Below are 19082 nucleotides of genomic sequence, written 5' to 3' on the forward strand. Positions count from 1 at the left end.
GCGGGGCAGCTCCTGCCTTGCTGTGTCTCCAGAGCTGCTGGATCCTGATCTCTAATTCTCATTTGCTTGAGCAGTCAGCAGCTTGGCAGCCTCCCCTGGCTTTGAGTGCAGAGATGCACCTGTGAATATGTTTATGGTATATAAACACTCTGAGTGTCAAAGAGCTAAGTTTATGGGAAATTAGGGCTTGGATTTGGATGGTGCTGAGATCTTGGGATACCCAAAAATGAGGTCACTCACTGGGATGCTTGACTGGAGGCTCTGCTTGTTTTATCCTTTGCATGGCTAATGTGGCACAGGATGAGGGTGAGGAGGCGTCCCTCTTGCTAAGCATCAGGGATCCTCTTCAAAAGCAGATCCAGAGTTTGTATTCAGGCAGGTTCATGTGGGGTGGCTGCTGCTGCAAGCTTGTTGTCCTGCTTTTTTAATTTCGTGGCTTTCATCAAAGTAAGTTGGTGCTTTAAAGAATGGTGTCCTAGTCCTTTCCTAAGGGTCACATGCCTTACAGTTTCATGACAATAGGCCCTGGATCTGTACATTTGCTACCCCTGGGTAATCTCTGAGAAGGATTTCAGTCTTCAGACAGCAGTTGCAAATTTTGTCCTCTGACTTAGTGGAAAGGTGGCTGTGGGCTCCTGTGCTACCTGGCAGTTCCCCTTTCCAACTCCTCCTTGCAGGTTTCTTCTCTCCTTTTTAGAGGCTTTTACCATGGTAAGTTTTGCAAAACACCACTTAATGGCAGAGGTTTTTTGGCTCCTCTCTGATCTGTGCAGCACTGTTATGGAGGCAGTCTTATAATCAATGTAATTGAAGATCAGAGTTAATGAGGACCTCTGTGCCTGCAAAATCCCCCAAGCGATGCTGGGCCTCAGATGTTAGATAAGGAAATGATTGGGCTGAACTGAAAATCTATTTGGCTAATTAGATGATGCATATTCCCAGATGCCAGTGGGGAAAAATACATTTCGCAAAATAAGGAAGCATAAGATTTTATAAGAAAATATTTTTGGCAGGAATTCACTCCTTACTCACAGGAGGGAGAGGGTGGGGGGGTGTCTGGTGTGAGACAACTCATACAAGAAGTTGTGTGTTGGGCCTGTCCACTCATCTTCAACAGAAGGTGAACAGGCCCTGCTGCTGCTGCCCATCTGTGCCCTGAGCTCCAGGTGCCTCCTGGACCACTCCTCCCTGAGCTGGGGCAGTGATGCTCTGATTGCAGATCAGAATAATTACACTGGACCTCATTTCTGCAGAGACCTGGGAATCAAATCCCAGTAGGGAAGTGTCTGGGCAGAGGAGCTAGTGGGCCATTTGCTGTACCACATTCTTCTGGAGAGGAATGGTCAAATGAAGTTCTTTGGGACCAGCTGGCAGTGAACTCATTATTATTTTACAGTTACTGTCATCACAGCAGCTCCTGAAGAGTGCAGTGCTCTGATGTTGGGCCAAAATGCACATTTGGGATTTTTATTTTGGATTTCCACACTCACCTAACACACTTTTTTCCCACTTCCCCCAGGCAGCAGCTTCGTTGTGAGTGAGGGGAGCTACTTGGACATCTCTGACTGGCTTAACCCAGCCAAGCTGTCCCTGTACTATCAGATCAATGCCACGTCCCCCTGGGTGAGAGACCTCTGTGGGCAGAGGACCACTGACGCCTGTGAGCAGCTGTGTGACCAAGACACAGGTAAGGGAAGCTGGGGGAGAGTGAAAACCTTGGAAAGCTCGGAGATGTGGGGGAGAAGGTCTGTCAGTGGGTATTTTGATGCCCTCTTGGCTCACCTCTGCTCTAGCCTGGTGATGGGCATGGGGGACTGAGAGGTGATAGCAGGGTCACATCAGCAAAATGTGAAGAAGATGGGGGTTTCAAACAATGGATCTACCAGTTCTGTGGTGTGACAGCTGCAGGCACGTGGAGTTTATCTCCTTCTAGGGTGGGTTGTTCTGCCGTCCCATCTGGAAAACCTTCTCATGAATTTACCCCATCTCCATCCCTTTTCTTTTCTGACCATTCTCACTGCAGATCACCACAATTCCCATTAGTGCTGCTCCTGCCCGGTGGTTACCTAGGTTGGATCTGTCCTCCAGCCCTTCCTGGTGGAGTTGTGAACTTGCCACCCTTCCTCATCTCTAGATGAGTGTTCTGCTGAGCGTGTTCTGCTGGTGTGCAGCCCTGCCGGGGCTCAGGTGTGGGGCTGGGCAAAGGACAATTGTCACCTTGCCTCATGTCTTCATTGGATGACACATGGGAGTCCTGGTGAGCACAGCAGGCACAGGGGGCCAGCACCTTGCAAGGAAGGTGGCTTGGGGACTCTGCTGGGGTTTTGTGCTGTGTCTCACCAGTGGCTCGCCAGCCTTGGGTTGGATGCTTTCTTGGTGGTGTGGAGAGAAGTGTCCCTGGTGGTCCTGGCTTGCTGAGTGTCTGAAGAGCACCCACACCCTGTCTCCTTGCAGAGAGGTGCCATCCCAGCTTAGTCCCAGCTCTCCATGTGAGCTGCTTCCCCCTCAGCCATGAGCTTCACCTCATGTGTATGAGATTCATGGCTGCAGGTAAGGATGGGTTTAAAGGATGGCTCACTGCGGAGAAGGCCTTTCCTAAGCCTCCCAAAGCCCCTGACTGTCATTAATACATGGATTAGAACAAGCAATCCCTAAGAGTCATGAACTCCTCATGGGGTGGTGGGGGTGACCCTGTTCTTATCCCTCCCTGCTCAGTTGAGATGCAAATACTGAACTTGGTCTTACAAACTCATTTTCCTGGTCACGACAATCTTCTCTTCTTGGTATTCCTGTTCCTCAAGGCTTGTCTGCACGGAGGCACAGGCAGGCATGGCTGCAGCAGAACGGTGACACTGGATGAATTCCCTGTGTAGACAGCCCTGGGCATCACCTAAAGCCCCAAGGAGGGCTGGGAGGTGCCAACAGCCACTCTGACAGATGCAGATGGTGCAGGACGAGGCTCTTCCCATCCAGATGTCACAGAGCAGAAGGATTTTTGTTTCAGGCGTTGGCAAAACGCAGCCACCTCAGTGGGAGAGGGGAGATGCATTCAGCTGTCCCCTGCTCCAGAGGAGGGGAGAAACAGCAGAAACTATGGGGACACTGTGTGGAGCCAGACCACGACTCCCCTGTTGGAAGGGCCCTGCGGCTCCCCCTGCCAGCCCCATCCTTGGCAGCGAGCAGGGCTGGCTGATCCTGGTGTGCCTCGGTTGTGAGGAGTGCTGCTCTCCTGTGCCAGCCCAGCTGCAGCTCCTGCTGCGACCCCGGCCCCCAGAGCAGCCTGTCCCTCTTGCTGGATGCCCCACGCTGGAGCAGGATGTGTCAGATCTTGTTTGCAGGGAAGGGAGAGATGTTTATTATCCCGGGAGTTGTGCTGGAGCTGAACCTCGGCAGCTGCTCTGCGTTCCCAGCCCTGCTGCCCATGGTCCCTGCCTGCCCATGGTGAGAGCAGAGCAGCCTGCATCTCAGCCTTCAGTTCCCTCTCCTGAAATCTGGCCACGGGCTTCTTCTCCCTCTCTCCAACCTGGAAGTGTGCACATGAATAAACCAGAATTTTTTTTCTGTTTCTGCCGGTTGGATCTGCATGGATCTAACAGGATTGGCTGATGGGGCTGCTGACCTTCCTAGCCTAAATCTGAAACTCCCTGAAGAGGTCCAAACTTCACAAGAACTGAAATTAGGCCTTTGGAAGTACCTGTTTGACCCTGTACCCCAGGACATAACCCTGTGCACCATGTCTGTTCATCACCATTGACCAGCCTTTAACTGGTGGGAAGTTTCCCCTGCAGGCTGAGGCAGACTGTAACCCCATGATACACTGCATGTACTTTCAGATTTATTTTTATTAATGTCATTCTATTTTTAAGGGTGATTTATTTTTATCACCATGAGAGAGGAAGGCCTGTGGTTTTATGGCAGCACATAAATCCTGTCTGGATTTCAACCTTTTCGGGTCAGGGATTTTATCCTCTCCGTGAGCATCCCAAGTGATGGGTGCCAGGGATTCCCCTGTCCTCTGCCTCCTCAGGCTGGACAGAGCATCCATGAGAATGATGGACTGAAGTTTGTCCTCACTGGAGGTTGAAAGCCTTCAATGTTGCCCCTGTGAAGAGCAGCAGAGCCAGCATTGAAGTCCTCCAGCACATTTATGGCTAATCTGACTTTACCATACCCTTGGAGCCTCTCCATGGCAGTGTGGATCCAGCCTTGTCCCAAGCTCCCTCGGGTGTAGACACACCTCTGTGGGCTGGACCTATTCTTGGTGGCAGTGCCATGGGCTCCTGGCACACCTTTGGACAGAGAGCCCCAGGTCACACACGTGCTCTCTCTGGTGGCACTCAAGCTCTTGCCACTCCCAGCACACTCTTTGGGCTGGAGTGTGGGGTGGGATTTGTCTGCACACTGTATTGACTTGTGACTCTGGACACCCAGCACTACATCAGCGTGGAGAATAATTCCCAGTGAAAACAGAGGTTCTGGAACACTAGGAAATGCCAAAATCTGCTTTGTTGCCTGACCTTAATTTGCCTTCCCTTGCGTCTCTGTCGTGTGACTCACACTGTAATTAAATGATTGCTGCCCCCCTGACAAATCTGAAACCTGTGTTGTGAAGCCCCAGCTCATCAGAGCATTTCAGAGGGAGCACTGACATCTGCACACGAGCAAAATGTCACCTCCCTCATCCCTCCTGCCTTGCAAACAGCCAAGCTGGTCAGTCTGACTGCAGATCCCGAGACAAGTGGACGCTGCCGAGATGTGACACAGTGACATGCCCAGCTGCCAGCTCAGAAGGGACAGGCATCTCTCCGGGGCAGGATGTGCTCCTTGGCTGGAGATGTTCAGCCAAAATCCCCCATCCTCCTGGCAGGTGCTGCCCGTGCTGTTTGAGACCAGAACAGGGAAGGTTTGTTGTCTTGTGGGACTGGCTGTCAGCTCTCCTCACGCTCCATGTTTTGAGAGATGTGGGAGCGCTGCCGGTGCCGCCGCTCTGCCACGCACTGGGATACCCCTGGGTAAAATCCAGGAGTGCTTGCTGCCTCTCTGGCCTCCCTCACCATCCCTTTCCAGCAGCATATGCAAATCCTGATTTGTGAGCACAATTACCTGCTTTGTATGCACAAAACTGATTCACTTGCACATTCTGTGGGCATTGCTGAAGAGACCTGCTGGAGAATCAGTCCCTCAGGGCCAAATGCTGGAAGAAACAGCCTCTGATTTTGTGCTGTCAGGCTTGCTGGAGCAGTGGCATAAATGAGATGGATGCTACCTTGATTAGCAGGTGCAAATGTGTTGAATTTTTTTTTCCCCATCTATAAATCAGGCTTTTCTTCATCAAAATTCTCTCATTGCATCCACAGTTGGTAGCCCCCATCCTCCCCAAAGCAGTAAGCACGGGCTTGAAAGAGCCAGATGAAATGTAGTAGCAAAGGTTCTTTTCTGGAAATTGGCAGGAGGAGATAAAAAAAAAAAAATAAATAAAAAGGGGTTTCCATCATCATCCAAATAGGCCAGTTTGTTACCAGAGCCACAGATGGTACTGCTGTCTGGGTAGGACAGGGGTGTGTTGTGGGCAGGAGGCAGATGAAAGTCATTTTACACAGAGCTATTTTTTTAAAGGCAACCTGTTAAGGGGATTTGGAGGTTTCAGAGCTGAGCATGTAAATCAGGAGATGACCAACCTTGGTGAGGGTATATTTGTGTTTATGGAAACAGCCACCCCTTCCTACAGTTCAGTTTAATGCCATGCAGGTTCTGTGCACATCAAGTAATATTTGTTTGTTCTTGTGCTCTTCTGCTATTTTTGCCGTTGGAGGATCCCGTTGCCTTTATTGACTTAGACTTTTATAGGATGAGTTTCTGTCTCTCTAAGGTATGGAGTTTAATAACTTGGTCAAAACCCATGTAATATCCCATTCCTTTTCCTGTGGTGACACAGCTTGCCTCGTGCACCAAGCAGGGCAGCAGGCAGTTAACTCCCAAGCTAATTTAGCTGCAGGCTGAAGTGTTATACATAAACAGCAATCAAAACCCGTGCCTGCGAGGGGCCGAGTTAAGGTTATCTGTGCTGTCTTTGCACTCTCATTTTCTGCCATTAGAGTGTTTAATCCTGCAGCTGCTAATGTTCTTGTAATGGCATTTTCTGTGCTTGTCTAAAGAGCACAGGCAGGAGGGAAGAGGGATGGGTTTTGCTGGATGGAGCTGCTCCTGAACCCATCCCCTGACTGGGCCATCCAACCGGTGCTGCAGGGGCTTCTCCCCCCTCCGTGGGCAGCTCTGGGGCACTGCCCAGCCCAGAAGGTGACAGATGTGGCACACAGGCCACCCTCGGGACCTCTCTGCTTCCTTGCATCAGCTGATGTGTTCCTTGGAGGTGTGGTGCAGGAGCTGAGCAGACGATAATGAGAATTAAATCTGTGCAGAGCTTAAACTCAGGCACAATCCGTGGAGGTTAAGCTTGCACTTAAGCGCTGTGATGGGTGAGGGTGAGGAGGGTGTCTTGCAGCAGGGGTAGAGGAGGGATAAGTGTCAAATTCACTCCAGGTTTTCCCTCCATGCTCTGTTCCAGGTCGGTTGGGCAGGAGCCACTTTCTTTGTCTTGTTCCTAGAGTTCTAAACTGCTTCTGGAAAAGCTGCATTTCTCATCAGGATGAAGCAGAAGCTCAGGTTTGGAAAGTGCCATCCCTGAAGAGCAGGAACAGCAGGTGCCAGGGGTAGAAGAGGATCTTTTCAGAGAGCTTTCCTGGGAGGCTGGGAACGTGGTGCTGCAGCTCTGAGGCTCAGTGGCACTGAGGATGCTCTGCTGGGGCTGGTGTGTTCCCTGCTGGGGCTGTGTGTGTCCAGAGAGGAGCAGACACAAAAACTGGGGCTGTGTTCTGTATCCCTTTGGGTGGGAAAGGCAGCCCTGAAACTGGTGTGAGAGTGTTTGTGTGGTGCTTACACAGCTGGGAAAGTGTGTGTTTATGGCCCCACAGCCTTTGGGATGGATCAGGCTGACACCCTAATGACGTTCCCCCCCTCGCACAGCCCCCTGAATATCAGGCTAGCCCAGAGGTCCGAGGCTGTGAGGGGAGGAATATCAGGAGATGGCAAAGATTTCGAAAAGAGGCTCTTAACCCAAAATACGTTGGTTCAGCTCTCTTTATTCTGTGGTGTCCAAGGGGAGAGCGGGGCAGAAGAGGATGAACAGGAAATGTCAGGAGTCTGTATAGACTTTGGACAGGGTGGGCTTCTCTGGCTCTCCACCAACCCCGTTGGGGCAGGACGGAAGGCTTCAGGATTATCTTGATCAGAGTCACAGGGTCCCGGGGAAGGGGAAATAAGAGTGCCCATGAGCTCACTGTAACACCCCAGCTGGGGTCTGGACTTGTCCCCAGCATGTACCTGTGCAGCTGGGACACAGCCCTGGCACAGCAGGGCATTCCTGCAGGACAAGGGTGAGTGCCAGCCTTGGGGGTGCTGCCAGGAGGGAACCACGGACACCAGCAGTGCCAAGAGAAGGCTGACAAACACCAGCTTTGCTCCACCACTGCCAAAGCTCCTCCAGCTCCTTAAATAAAAGTGCCAGTGACAGCACAGAGCAGCTTCCCTGGGAGCACAGGGACTCTGGGAGCCTCTGTTCCTGCTGGGCACTGGGCGGGTGGATTAGGGGGATTCTTGCAGCATTATCACCGTGGATCACTCTCTCCATAATGAGGTTAACAGGCTTATCCTGGCATGCTGTGGGTGCAGTGTGAGACCCCATTCCCCATTCCAGCAGAAGCAGCAGCACAGCATGGAGAGTGTAGTGAAGGAATAGCTCAGCAACTTCCAGCTTTTCTATAAAAAAAGAGAGCTAAAGCCTCCACCTGTTTAATAACACACTGGAAATACAATATTGGACCTCCAGAGCTGAGCACTGGGACCTGCCCTCATTTATACTGAGTGAGCAGTGATCCTTCCTTTGGCTGTAACAGCTGAGTGATTGCCTTGGATTATCCAGCATGGTTTGTGGCTGCTGAATCCAAAGGCAGAGGCAGGACTGTGCATGCCAGAGGCAGGGTGGAGGGTGGTGGCAGTGAGAGGAGGATTCTTGTCCTGAGGGCTGCTAGGTCCTGATTCATTTGTGCTCCTGCAGCAGCTGAACACTGCACAGAGGCGTGTGCAGGACCTGTGGAAATTGCATCCAGCTCCAGGTGCAGTTACTTGTCAAACTCGGTTACTTTGGTTGACTTTGGCTTCAAGCTCAGCCTGAATCCTAACTCAGCTACAGCAGGGGGATGACTGTGTCCCTCTCAGATGCAGTTGCTTTGAACAAAGACTCTTCAGTTTGGCCTTTTGATGGTTTGATTCATTTTAGCAGCATGTTGAAAAACACACCCTAAAGAGGGCTTAGAGGTATGGAGCCCTGTTCCCCCCACTCCAGGCACTTCATCAGGTGTTGCTTATTCCATGGGGATTAGCCAGCCTCAGCATCCTCCCTGGCTCAGCATTGTCTCTGGGGAGGATGGGGACAGACTGAAAATAACAGAGTACTTTGAGGGGCCAAAGAAAGAAGGTGGATGCTGTTGGGGAGAGGGCAAAAGCTCCTGAGAATCTGTAAGAGCACAGCAGGTTCTGCTGAAATTTTTTGGAAGCCCCACTCATTGTCAGTTCATAGTTCTTGCTAGAGGAATAGATCCTAATGACCCGAGGTGATGGAGTCCTCTCTATTCCAGCAGACTGCAGCACTCAGCTGATGCTGTGCTGGGAGCCTTCCTATCCAGTTTCCAAAACCCTGCCAAAGGGCTGTAGATCACCCTGGGAAACCCGTGGAAAGCTGATCCCCACTTTCTCCTGCCCTGGATCTCCTCCCCAGCTGGTGCCACCACTTGCCCTCTCACTTACTAAAATAAACCTCCCAATAAACCTCCCAATAAAGTCTTGAGCACCAGCTGTAGCTGCTGAAACTCCAGGATTGGGGTCGATAAAATCAATATTTCCCCTGGTTGATAGAGTTCCTCCTTCTGATGCCAAACTGATGGAGCAGTAAACAAGCCAGCAGACAAAATAAACCCTCCTGCACCGTGGCAGGGGGTTCACCACCCAGCACCCCCAGCCATAGATATGGGGGAGGCGTTTGGGCCATGGGATGCTGACCTCTGTCGGTGTTTTATCTTTATTTGCTCTAATTTGTGTGGCAGGAGGCGAGAGTGAGCCAGTGCCCCAAGACTCCCAGCTCTGCTTCGCCAGCACTTTGAGATGTCTCTCATTTGCAGAGCACATATTTGTTATGTAATAAGCGCCAGGAATTAATGATCCACAGCACGGCTGGGGAAACTTGCGCACTAAGCACCCAAGGAAAAAATAACTTTTCTTTTTTTAAAATCACTGATGGAGCCATTAGGACCTGTGTTTTCCTGCACCGAGGCCGCCCCAGCCCCCAGGCACGGCAGAGCCTGAGCAGGGCCAAGCGCTGCCATCTCTCTCCCAACTCTTTCCCTTTGGAGCAGCAATGTTCCTGCTGCTCCTGTTATGAATCATGAGGTTAGCAGCTTTTGACAGATCATAAATCAGTGCTTCGAAGTTGCTAGGACAAATCCCAGGACATTTAATCTTTAATATTAGACGCGTTTGAGGCAGTGAATATTTCATGAAGGTGCTGTTGCATTTTAGCACATCATTAGCCGTCTCTTTTTTCCCCCCCCACTCTTTCCTTTTTTTGCTGCCTCTCCCTTCCCAGGCGTTTCTTCCTCAAAAATCTCAGTGGTTGAATCCCCACCTCGCTCCCTCCTGACAATAAAGCTCTTTACTGTAATCCTTGTGAGGCATTTTAAGAACTTGCTTAAGGAGGAGCACGCAGGTAGCTGCCAGTCTGCATTGCCACTGTGAGGGGGGTGCCCACCTCCCCAGCATCCTCCCCTGGTCCCCACCTCAGCTGTGTTTACAGCTCAGCTTTGCTGCACTGTCAGGCACGATGGGGAGAGGAGGGGAGGGTGGAGGGAAACGGTGGCAGCAGCTTGTAGCAGAAACTCCACGTGCAAATCCAATTAATCTTTTGATTTTGCTGTTTCTTGCTCCGGGTTATGTATTTCTACCAAACACTGAATCAATTTGGGCCAAGTGCGGTTGGGTTTCCGGTGTGGAAAATGTCTTCTGCTGTCAAAAGAGAGGAGCAGGGTGAGGCAGCACCCAGAGAGCAGAGGGGAGCAGGCTGAGAGCCCCTTCGCTGTGGGGTGGGAACAGTCTGGGGAGGTGGAAGCTGGGGGGTTCTGCATCTTTCAGAGGGAGTTTGCACTGCGGGAAACTCTGCTCTCTTGTCCTGGTGCCAGATGGCAGAGAAAAGTGGGGAAGGGGATGCGGGATGGGTTTGTGGTGCCCACCTTGGGGGTTGCACAGGGTGGACACTGGAAGGTCAAGATCCTGCTGAGGAGTGAACTGCAGGACTGCACAGGAGCACTGTTTAAGGGCAGACCTTCACATCACGAAACCCTATCCCCAGCTACTGTGGGTGCTGCATCGTGTAATCCCCTCCCTGAGAATAACTATGGGTTTCTTACAGCTTTCCACATCTTCACACCTCCTGGGAGTTTCTGGAGTACAAAGTGCTCCAGAGGCACAGGAGGGACCAGGGATGGGCAGCAGGGCAGGAGGGCTTGACTCTGCAGTCCCTGCCATGCCTCTGGGCCAGAGCCATCTCATTCTTCCCTGCCCTGTCCTAGGAGAGTGCAGCTGCCACGAAGGGTACGCGCCGGACCCCGTCCATCGGCACCTGTGTGTGCGCAGCGACTGGGGACACAGCGAGGGGTGAGTGGGGACCCGGCCGGGGGAACTGCTGATGAGGAGCCCAGCTCTCCTCCCCTGGGTGAGCACTGGGCCATTTTCCCAGCCCAGTGATGTGCTCAGCTGCTTTTGCCCGCTCTCCTCCCAGGCCCTGGCCCTACACGACGCTGGAGCGCGGATATGACTTGGTCACAGGAGAGCAGGCACCAGAGAAGATACTCAGGTGAGTCAGAGGTTCACCAGGGACATTTGTTCAGGGTTCACCTGGGACATTTGGGAAGGGAGAGCCATGAGGACATCCCAGTGGATGCAACCTTTTGGTCAATCCCAGCTCATTCTTGTGCTGGTGGTGGGACAAGTGTAATTTGTCTGTGACAGACCTGAAAGATTTGTCCGCATTTGGCAGGCAGAGAGGGGTTCCCCTCTTGTCCCTTCAGCAAACGTGAGGACAGTATGTACAGAAACTCCTCCTGGAATAAAAATAATATTTTTTCCCATCCCCATGTTCTTCTGTCCCATCTCAAGTCATTCCTCTCCCATTTGGCTTTCAGGACAAGACTAAATCACTGACTTATCTCATGGTGCCACCACTGCTCTGCCTTCCGAGCAGGCAGTGGATGGCCACCATTCCCTGTGGACACTCTGCTCCTGTGTGACACGTTTGTCCTTTCTCCAGGTCCACCTACAGTTTGGGTCAAGGGCTGTGGCTGCCAGTCAGTAAGAGCTTCGTGGTGCCCCCTGTGGAGCTTTCCATCAACCCCCTTGCCAGCTGCAAGACAGATGTTCTGGTGACCGAAGATCCAGCAGATGTCAGGTAGGAAGCAGATTTCTCGTTTTCTTCATGCTTCAGTGCCTATACTGCTCTTTAAATTGTTATTGAGGATGCAGTCATTTCTGTGATGATAGGTTTGATTAATTTCTTTCCAATAAGAAGTCTGATGTGATTGCTCTCCAGGCTCTTTGGGCTGATGGGTCTAGGCCAGGCCTGAGTGTGTAACTCTGAAATCTGCCAGTACAGGCAGGTGAATTGGTAGGAACCTGTGGCAAGGCAATTTGAGAGTGGCTTAAATGTAATGTTAGATTGCAGTGCTTAAATGGATGCATTTACTGGGATGGAGGAGCTGTCATCTTTCTGAAACTCATCCCTATATCACATCCACCTGGCCACTGATCTCTGCTGGGATGCTCATGAAGGGTGGAAGGCCATGTTGCTTATCTAATAATTACATAATTAGAGCGTGGTTTGGTTTTTTTTTTTCCCCTTTCTGGAGTTCAGTGAATGCCTGGGCATTTTGCTGATCACTTTGGTGGTGGTTATCCTCTTTGGTCTGTTTTACAAGGGTTTAACTAAATTATAAGAGTTTAATTCTGAAGCTATTTAGTGTGTATTCACCCTCTCTCCCATTAAATTGAGCATGTGACTGTTTGGTGCCAGGGAGAATCCAGGTCCCTTCCTTTCCTTCTTGCTGCTTTCTCCTGATGATTCCAGACACAATTCTGACTTGGAAATCCTTGGTTGTATTATGAATCATCTCCCTGGGCACCAGCAGGATCCTTGTATCCCCCCAGCCCCTTCTTTCTTGTCTTTTGCTAAAGTGATAAGGAATGGATTTCCATTCTTCTGTCCCATCTTGGCAGGGCTGAGGTTGAAGCAAGTGCCTACAAAAGCTATGGCAGAGCCAGCACTGGCATCCAAGATGCCATCACATCCAAGTGTGTGTGTTTCTGTTGCTAATTAGTGCTTGTTCCCTTTCCTGTGAAAAGAGACTGGTGGTACATCTCTATCACAGTTTGGCTCTTTTAGGACCTTTGCTTTTCTTGTCTGCAACAACTTCTGCTTTTCATTTGAGAAAGGAAGGGGTTTATGCTAACATTTTCCAAGCCACAGTGCCAAGAGAACATTATTTATTTCTTTCCTCCTCACATCTTCATTAAAAGTGCCTCAGTGAAGGTGGAGGTTCAGAAGCTTGTTTTCTGCTCCAGTGCAGTAATTGTCTCTGGGCACTGCTCCTTGTGGAAAAGTCTCTGTTGGGATGGATGAATGCCAGGCAGGAGGAGGGGAGGTTTTGGCACAAGGCTGTTGCCTGCTCCCCTCATAAATGGAACCTGCACTGAGAATTCCAGGTATAAATATTGGAGTGGCTCAAGTAGAATATGGGAGGTGTGAGTTCATGGCACTTGTATCTTACACACAGGAGTTGCTGAATTATTCAAACTTTAATAAACGCAATAATAAATATTTGATGTTGAATTATGGAAGGTTTCACAGATACAGTGAGAAGTGAAAAGCAATCTATTACTTCTACATTAGAACTGAAACACTTCTCAAATGAGCAGCTGCAAACTCGGGATCCTCAGCACCCCGGGGTGGGTGGAACCCTCTTCTGAGGTTCTTGGGCACTTTCATGCAAAAAGAAAGATACTTTCAGAGCTGCTTATCTTGCAGCCTCTTTGCTTTATCTGTGGACTGACACGAGCATCTTCTCAGGGGAGAAGTTTTGGTGGTTCAGATGTTCAGGTGGTGATCCAGCAGGTCAGGTGATCCAAGGTGTAAGTGTTCAAACACGTCATTCCTCCCTGTTTGTATTGGACATGAAATGAGTACACCGAAGCTTGGTAAGTTCAGAAGAGAAAAGGAGCCAATTTTATTTTTGACCTATATATATATAATATATAGAATTCCAAAAGTGACAGTGGATTGGAAGATGAAATTGCCACCTCTCCAACCACACTGGTCAAACCAACAGTCCATCAATTCTCTCCTCCCACAAAGAAGAATGCAAAGCAATCATTAATTACATGAATTCCAGTAGAAATATGTAAACATAAGAAGGCATGGAAAACTTTTAAAAGAACTTTAAAACTGTCAAAAGAACTACAAAAGAAAACTTAACACTTTTAAAAATCAGGGCAACACCTCCCTGTGCCTGGAGGAGTTTCCTGGCTTTGGGACTGTGGCAGCACTGCTGTCCCTCCATGCTGGGAGCTCCTGCAGGTGAATCACAGAATCATTTGGGTTGGAAAATACCTCAAGGATTGAATCCAACCTGTGACCAATCCCCACCTTGTCACCCAGACTGAGTGCCAAGCTGAGATACTTCGTGAATATTTCCAGGGATGGGTGTCGCTGTCGAGGCAGGACAGGAATGAAGAGACTCTGACCAGAAGGCTGCTGAGAGTGAGACTCTGGTTTATTCAAAATACCCTGCTCTTTTTTACAGAGCTTCATGAGGACCAACTTCATTGGTCCTGAAGTGAAAACAACTCACCCCATTGGTGCAAACTGCTTGATACACAGTGATAGAACTTAACTATAAACAATGTGAACAACAAGAGAGATAAAGAATTATTTACATTCTTCTCCAGCTCTTTCCCAGGCTTCTGCCTGGCTAGAAATTCTCAGTTTCTCTCTTTGACTGAATCTGAGACCCACAGATGGGAATTCCACCACCTCCCTGGACAGCCCCTCCCAATGCTTGACAGCCCTTTTCCAATGAAGGAATCCTTCCTGAACATGCAGTGCTGGTGTTTTAATCCAGTCCCATCTCCATGCCAGGGGACAGACCCTGGGCTGTGCTCCCCCAGCTGCAGCACAGCCGTGCCTCAGCTCGTGGCGTGCCCTGTTTGCTGTCCTGTGTCACGGTGGTGGTGGCTCAGTGCTGTGCTCCTTCTGTGTCTGTAATGACGAGTGTGCTGCAGTCCTGCAGACCTTTCATTAGTCTGACACCTTTGGCTCTGGGGTCACTTGCTTTGAAGGGTTTAATGGAGGGAAATGGCAGCAAGCCTGCTTTGGAGAAAACAAGTGATGAAGTCTTTACAACTCAGAGGGTTAAAGGTTCAAATGTGGTCTTGTGTTTTTTATGAAGATGCTTGAGATGCAGAGGGACAGGTGGGGCTCAGGCTTTCAGCAGCTCTCTGGGGAAATGCTGCCTCTAATGTGGGAATCCAGAGCTTCCCTCTGGCTGCCCTGGCAGGTCTGGGACCCTGGCAGGGGTCAGGACCCCCCTGGACAGAGCCCCCAGAGACACTGGCTGTGATCTCTGTCCATGGAAAAGAGTTTTCAATCTCACAGGATGAATTGCAAGCTCTGAGTGTTTGATATAAGTCATAATTAAGTGTGGCACGGGTGCAAAAGTAAAATTTTAGGACTCTAGATGAGGGGTGCAAAGGGGACAAGATGGAGGAAATTGGGTGTGCCTTGTCCTTTTTCTCCTTCTTCATGCCCTCCATGTTTCACTGTGGTGTTGGCATTTTTCTGTTGGTTCAGGCTGGGGACACACAGTCCAACGTAGGTGACAGATATTGGCACGTTCTTGTAAATCCAGCCCAGGGAGTTTCTGGTATTTAATGTTTGTCACATCCCACTGAGGGCAGAGCCCCACACGCTGCCCTGCAGGACAGAGCTGGGCAGGGCAGCAGAACATGTGAGAGATAAACAGAATAAACAACCTGGAAACCAGCACAGACCAATTATGGCTTCTGCTTTGGCAGCGGGGCTAAAAGACAGAGACTTTCTACAATCTCAGAATCATCAATACCTCAGATTCCGACATCCAATGCTGTTCTCTGTGTGTTTCACTGCTGGGCAGTGCAACAAAATCTACTTTGGTGGATGGGAATGAAGGGCCCAAACCTTCCCCTGCTGCAGCCAAGTCATTAGAGAAACTTCCAGCAAACAGGAGCCAAGGGGCTTCGTGCAAACATCCCCCTCAGGATGCTCCAGGGGCTTCAGGGGACAGGACACAGCAGTGTGCAAAACTTGGTGCTGGATGTTTTAGCGCTGTGTGTCATAAATTAGGAATGAGAGTGCTTAGAGTTAATGAAACTTGCATATATAATTTATCAGTGACCATATTGAGCATCCCTTCCTCAGCCCCAGAGTCTGATCCTCCGCACAAGGATCGCATCAGTCACAGCCTGGGCCTGTGACAGCCACGCTCACGGTGATGTCCCTGTCCAGATGAGCTTGGCCAGCAGTGCCTCAGGGCTCTCCCCATGCTGGGCAGCCTCTGCCTGGGGCCCCAGGCTGGGCAGACTGTCCTGGCAGCACATCACCTGCCAGGACAAGAAATACATCCCAGTTCCACCTTGTCTGGCTCGTTTTCAAGACCCCTCTTTGTTTCCCTTCCCATCTCTCTATCTAACCTGCATTTCTCCCATAACCTGGTGTTAAATACAGTACTCTATAAAATTTTGTTAAACAAATTACAGTTAGGCGTTCAGTCCTTCTGCTAGCCTTCCCTGGACACCTTGCCATCTCTGTTTGAGCCCTTGGAAGGTACAGCTTGTCCCGTGGGTCAGGAATTGCTCTAAGTGCGGCAGTGTATGGGAAGGACCCACAGCCCCCAGGTCCTACTGCCCCAGCACCGAGCATCCCTGCAGGGATCATAAAAGCATCCCTGCAAGGGATAATAAAAACTTCCCTGTAGGGGATAATAAAAGCATCTCTGCAGGGGATAATAAAAACATCTCTTGGGGCACAGACAGCTGAGGGGGGCCAAGAGGAGAGCTAGCCCTGGGGGCAGAGCACGGCACTGGCAGACGCCCAGGGGTCACGGTTCACTGTGCCACCCGCTCTGCAGAAAAGTTGATAATTTCTGTTGAGCTGCTATAAATCAGAGGCACGAGCCTCAGCTGCTGCCTGACATGACATATAGCTCCATCGTTATGGCAACCATAGAAACAAATAAAAGCCTTGCCTTCGCTTGACAAGCCTTTGAGATGTCCTGATGGAGAGACAAGTGTTCAGCAGCAGAATGAATTCTCTTGAACTCGCTGTCGATTTATCTTCGTTTTGCTCCCAAGTGTGCCCCTTTGCTCTCTGAATTCTTTGCCAAAGTACAATCAACTGGATTTTTTTATTTCTATCTTTTTTCTTTATTTGTTTGTTATTTTTATTTTCAATTCTCTCAGAGGCAGAACACTCTCTCCCCCTCTCTGTGCCCTCATGAGTCCTGTCTTCTGTCAAGGATGGGAGCAAAGCTTTTTCTCCCTGCCCATGGCATTCACCAGCTCAGCCATGCTGTGCTCTTGCAGCCTCACTGCTGCCCCATCCTTACAGGAGTTTTGAGTGATATTTTGAAGGGGTTTTGCAGTGATTTGGGCACTTGTGATTTTGCAAGTGGTGATCACTGTGGTGTGAAGCTCCCTGGGAGTGGAGCAGGATGAAAAATGAGGTGGATGAGAAAGGCAAAGGGTATCTGGAGAGTGTGGAAACAGCTTTGCTGTCCCTGCTGTTTGCAGCAGCAAAACTCATCTGTCTGTGCCCTAACCTCCTTCCTGATCTGCAGGAGCACAGATGAATGGGTGCAGCTGCAGTGAGCATCCCTCAAGGTCAGGAGGTGTGTGTGGGATGGGATATGGCATGCAGGCAGAGGGCACTCTGCCAGCTCTTGCCATTTGTGCAGGGAAATGCCATGGGAACTTGATTTTCCCCCCCTTTGTTTCTTTCTGCTGCCCCCTGGAGCAGAGCAGGCTGTGATTTTGGGGTGCTCAGTGCCATGGGGACCCTCAGACAGGAGGTTGGGGCAGAGGACAAGCCCCTTTTCAGGCTGTTCCTGAGCAGGGGCCGTGGCTCTCCTGCTCCTTGGGGCCAATAGAAAGGTGTGAGTGGCTGCAGTCGATGGTCATGATGAATGGACAGCTTTGCATGATGGAGCAAATTGATCATTGCATCAGCAGGCACAAATTCCTCATTTCTGCAGAGAGGGCAAGTCATTACTGTGCACATCACAGAGACACCCTCATCCCCACAGACAACGTCCCTGTGCTCTGGCCTGCACTTCTTATCACCCCAAGATGCTGCTGTCCCTCAGAAAGTGGTGAAGAAGCATCTTTTGGTGTTAACACCAGGACAGAGGCAGCCTTTGGCCTCGTCCTCCGGGGAGCAGGGACAGATGCTTTGCAGAGAGGCAGCCACCAGCCCCTGCCCTGCAGCTGTCAACTGAGCTTCGTCCTGGCTGCTTACCAGGATTTTTCCTGCTGCCTGCCTCTGGCTGTGATTTATGAGAGCAGGTTAGAAGAGTCAGGTACGTCTCACTTCGCCAGGGGGTGACTAAATGGAGATGTAATCCTGCAGCAGCCACCGAAGGGTGTGAGCAGCAAAATAAGAGAATTAGGGGAGCGGTGTGATGGGGAAAGAGAGGAACCTCCCCCCCAAAAAAATGGAGCTGAAATCACCCAGGAAGGATCTAGGATAGGTCAGAATTGAAATGTGGACCAACCCAGCACCTCTGGGACAGTGCAGGAATTTTACTGCCCACAATCTGTCTCTTCTTTGTCCATCAGCAGCCTTGGCATCTTTCATGCCCAGAATTCAGGGAACATTTCAGCCTTCCCTCATCCTGAGCTTTTAGTAACTCCTGCTGCAATAATGCTGAGCTTTACTCTCTGTGCTCTGCTGTGTGAACACGCTGCATTTTTGAGGTCTTAATGCTGCGCCATAAAGCTGCACAGAAAATGATCAACCCTCTTAGGGACAGGGGATGTAAATTTGGACCTTGCTTGTAGGCAAATCCTTCACAGGGAGCACCAGCACCAGCTACAATTTTGGCAGCTGAGAGATTACAGTTCCTCTCGTCCATGGTGCTGCAGAGCCCAGGAGGGAAAAAAACCCCAGTGAGTGAACAGATTTTGTTTATATGTTTATTGAGACAATTAAAAATACCCCACACTTGCCAAATCTGCAAATGCTGTCTCACACCCAGAACGATTCCCTTTGATGTCTCTGGGATCTCCTGTCACAGAGAGGGGTTTGGCACTGGGCACTGCAGCTTCTGCACATTCTCCATATGGATCTGCTGTGTCTGTGTGTCCATCCACCCATCCGTGCGGGATCTGTGTGGGGCAGGATCCTGCCAGGGCTGAGACAAGCAGTGGTACTGAGGCTTTGGAGGGGGAGGCCAGGCTCTAACACTCTGTGAATGTTTAGCAGAAAGGGTGATGCAAGGTAGCAAAATCAGACCTTGGGTTCCTGTGTTGAAAGGTGATTTTTCCCTCCCTGTTTGATGTTGTTATTTGTTTTTATGTCGCTGCCTTTGCTTTCTGTTAACCAGCAGCTGGAGTATGCTTTGTAGCTGCCTGTTCAAAGCACAGCCCCTTGGCCTCTCTGTTTATACAGCCTCTCTGTACTATTTTTCCTGAATTACAATTTTTTACCCCTTATTTCAGTTTTATTACCTTTGCTTTTGTTTGCATTTCCTGCCTGAGAAAGGGATTAGAAGGTTTTTAGGAGGAAAGTCCAGGCAGCTCCTACCCTGGCCCAGACAAGGTACTGGGATGATGCCTGGGCAGGGCAGTGACACTGGGAAATGCCTTTTCTTCAGTTATTTCTTAACACAACTCAG

At 50.2% G+C, this 19082-nt stretch overlaps 1 protein-coding gene across 1 annotated transcript in view; it reads left to right on the forward strand.

Moving 5' to 3' along the window:
- Nucleotides 1-19082, forward strand: part of ASTN2 (astrotactin 2) — a 334716-nt gene that overhangs the window by 138281 nt on the left and 177353 nt on the right. Inside the window, exons 7-10 of the mRNA XM_021551387.2 lie at nucleotides 1520-1687; nucleotides 10677-10761; nucleotides 10886-10960; nucleotides 11414-11551. Of these exons, the coding sequence (XP_021407062.1) occupies nucleotides 1520-1687; nucleotides 10677-10761; nucleotides 10886-10960; nucleotides 11414-11551 (466 nt within the window). The remainder of the gene's footprint in view (nucleotides 1-1519; nucleotides 1688-10676; nucleotides 10762-10885; nucleotides 10961-11413; nucleotides 11552-19082) is intronic.

The sequence above is a fragment of the Lonchura striata genome, chromosome 22, assembly GCF_046129695.1.
Source record: "Lonchura striata isolate bLonStr1 chromosome 22, bLonStr1.mat, whole genome shotgun sequence".
In the NCBI taxonomy this organism is placed as follows: domain Eukaryota; kingdom Metazoa; phylum Chordata; class Aves; order Passeriformes; family Estrildidae; genus Lonchura; species Lonchura striata.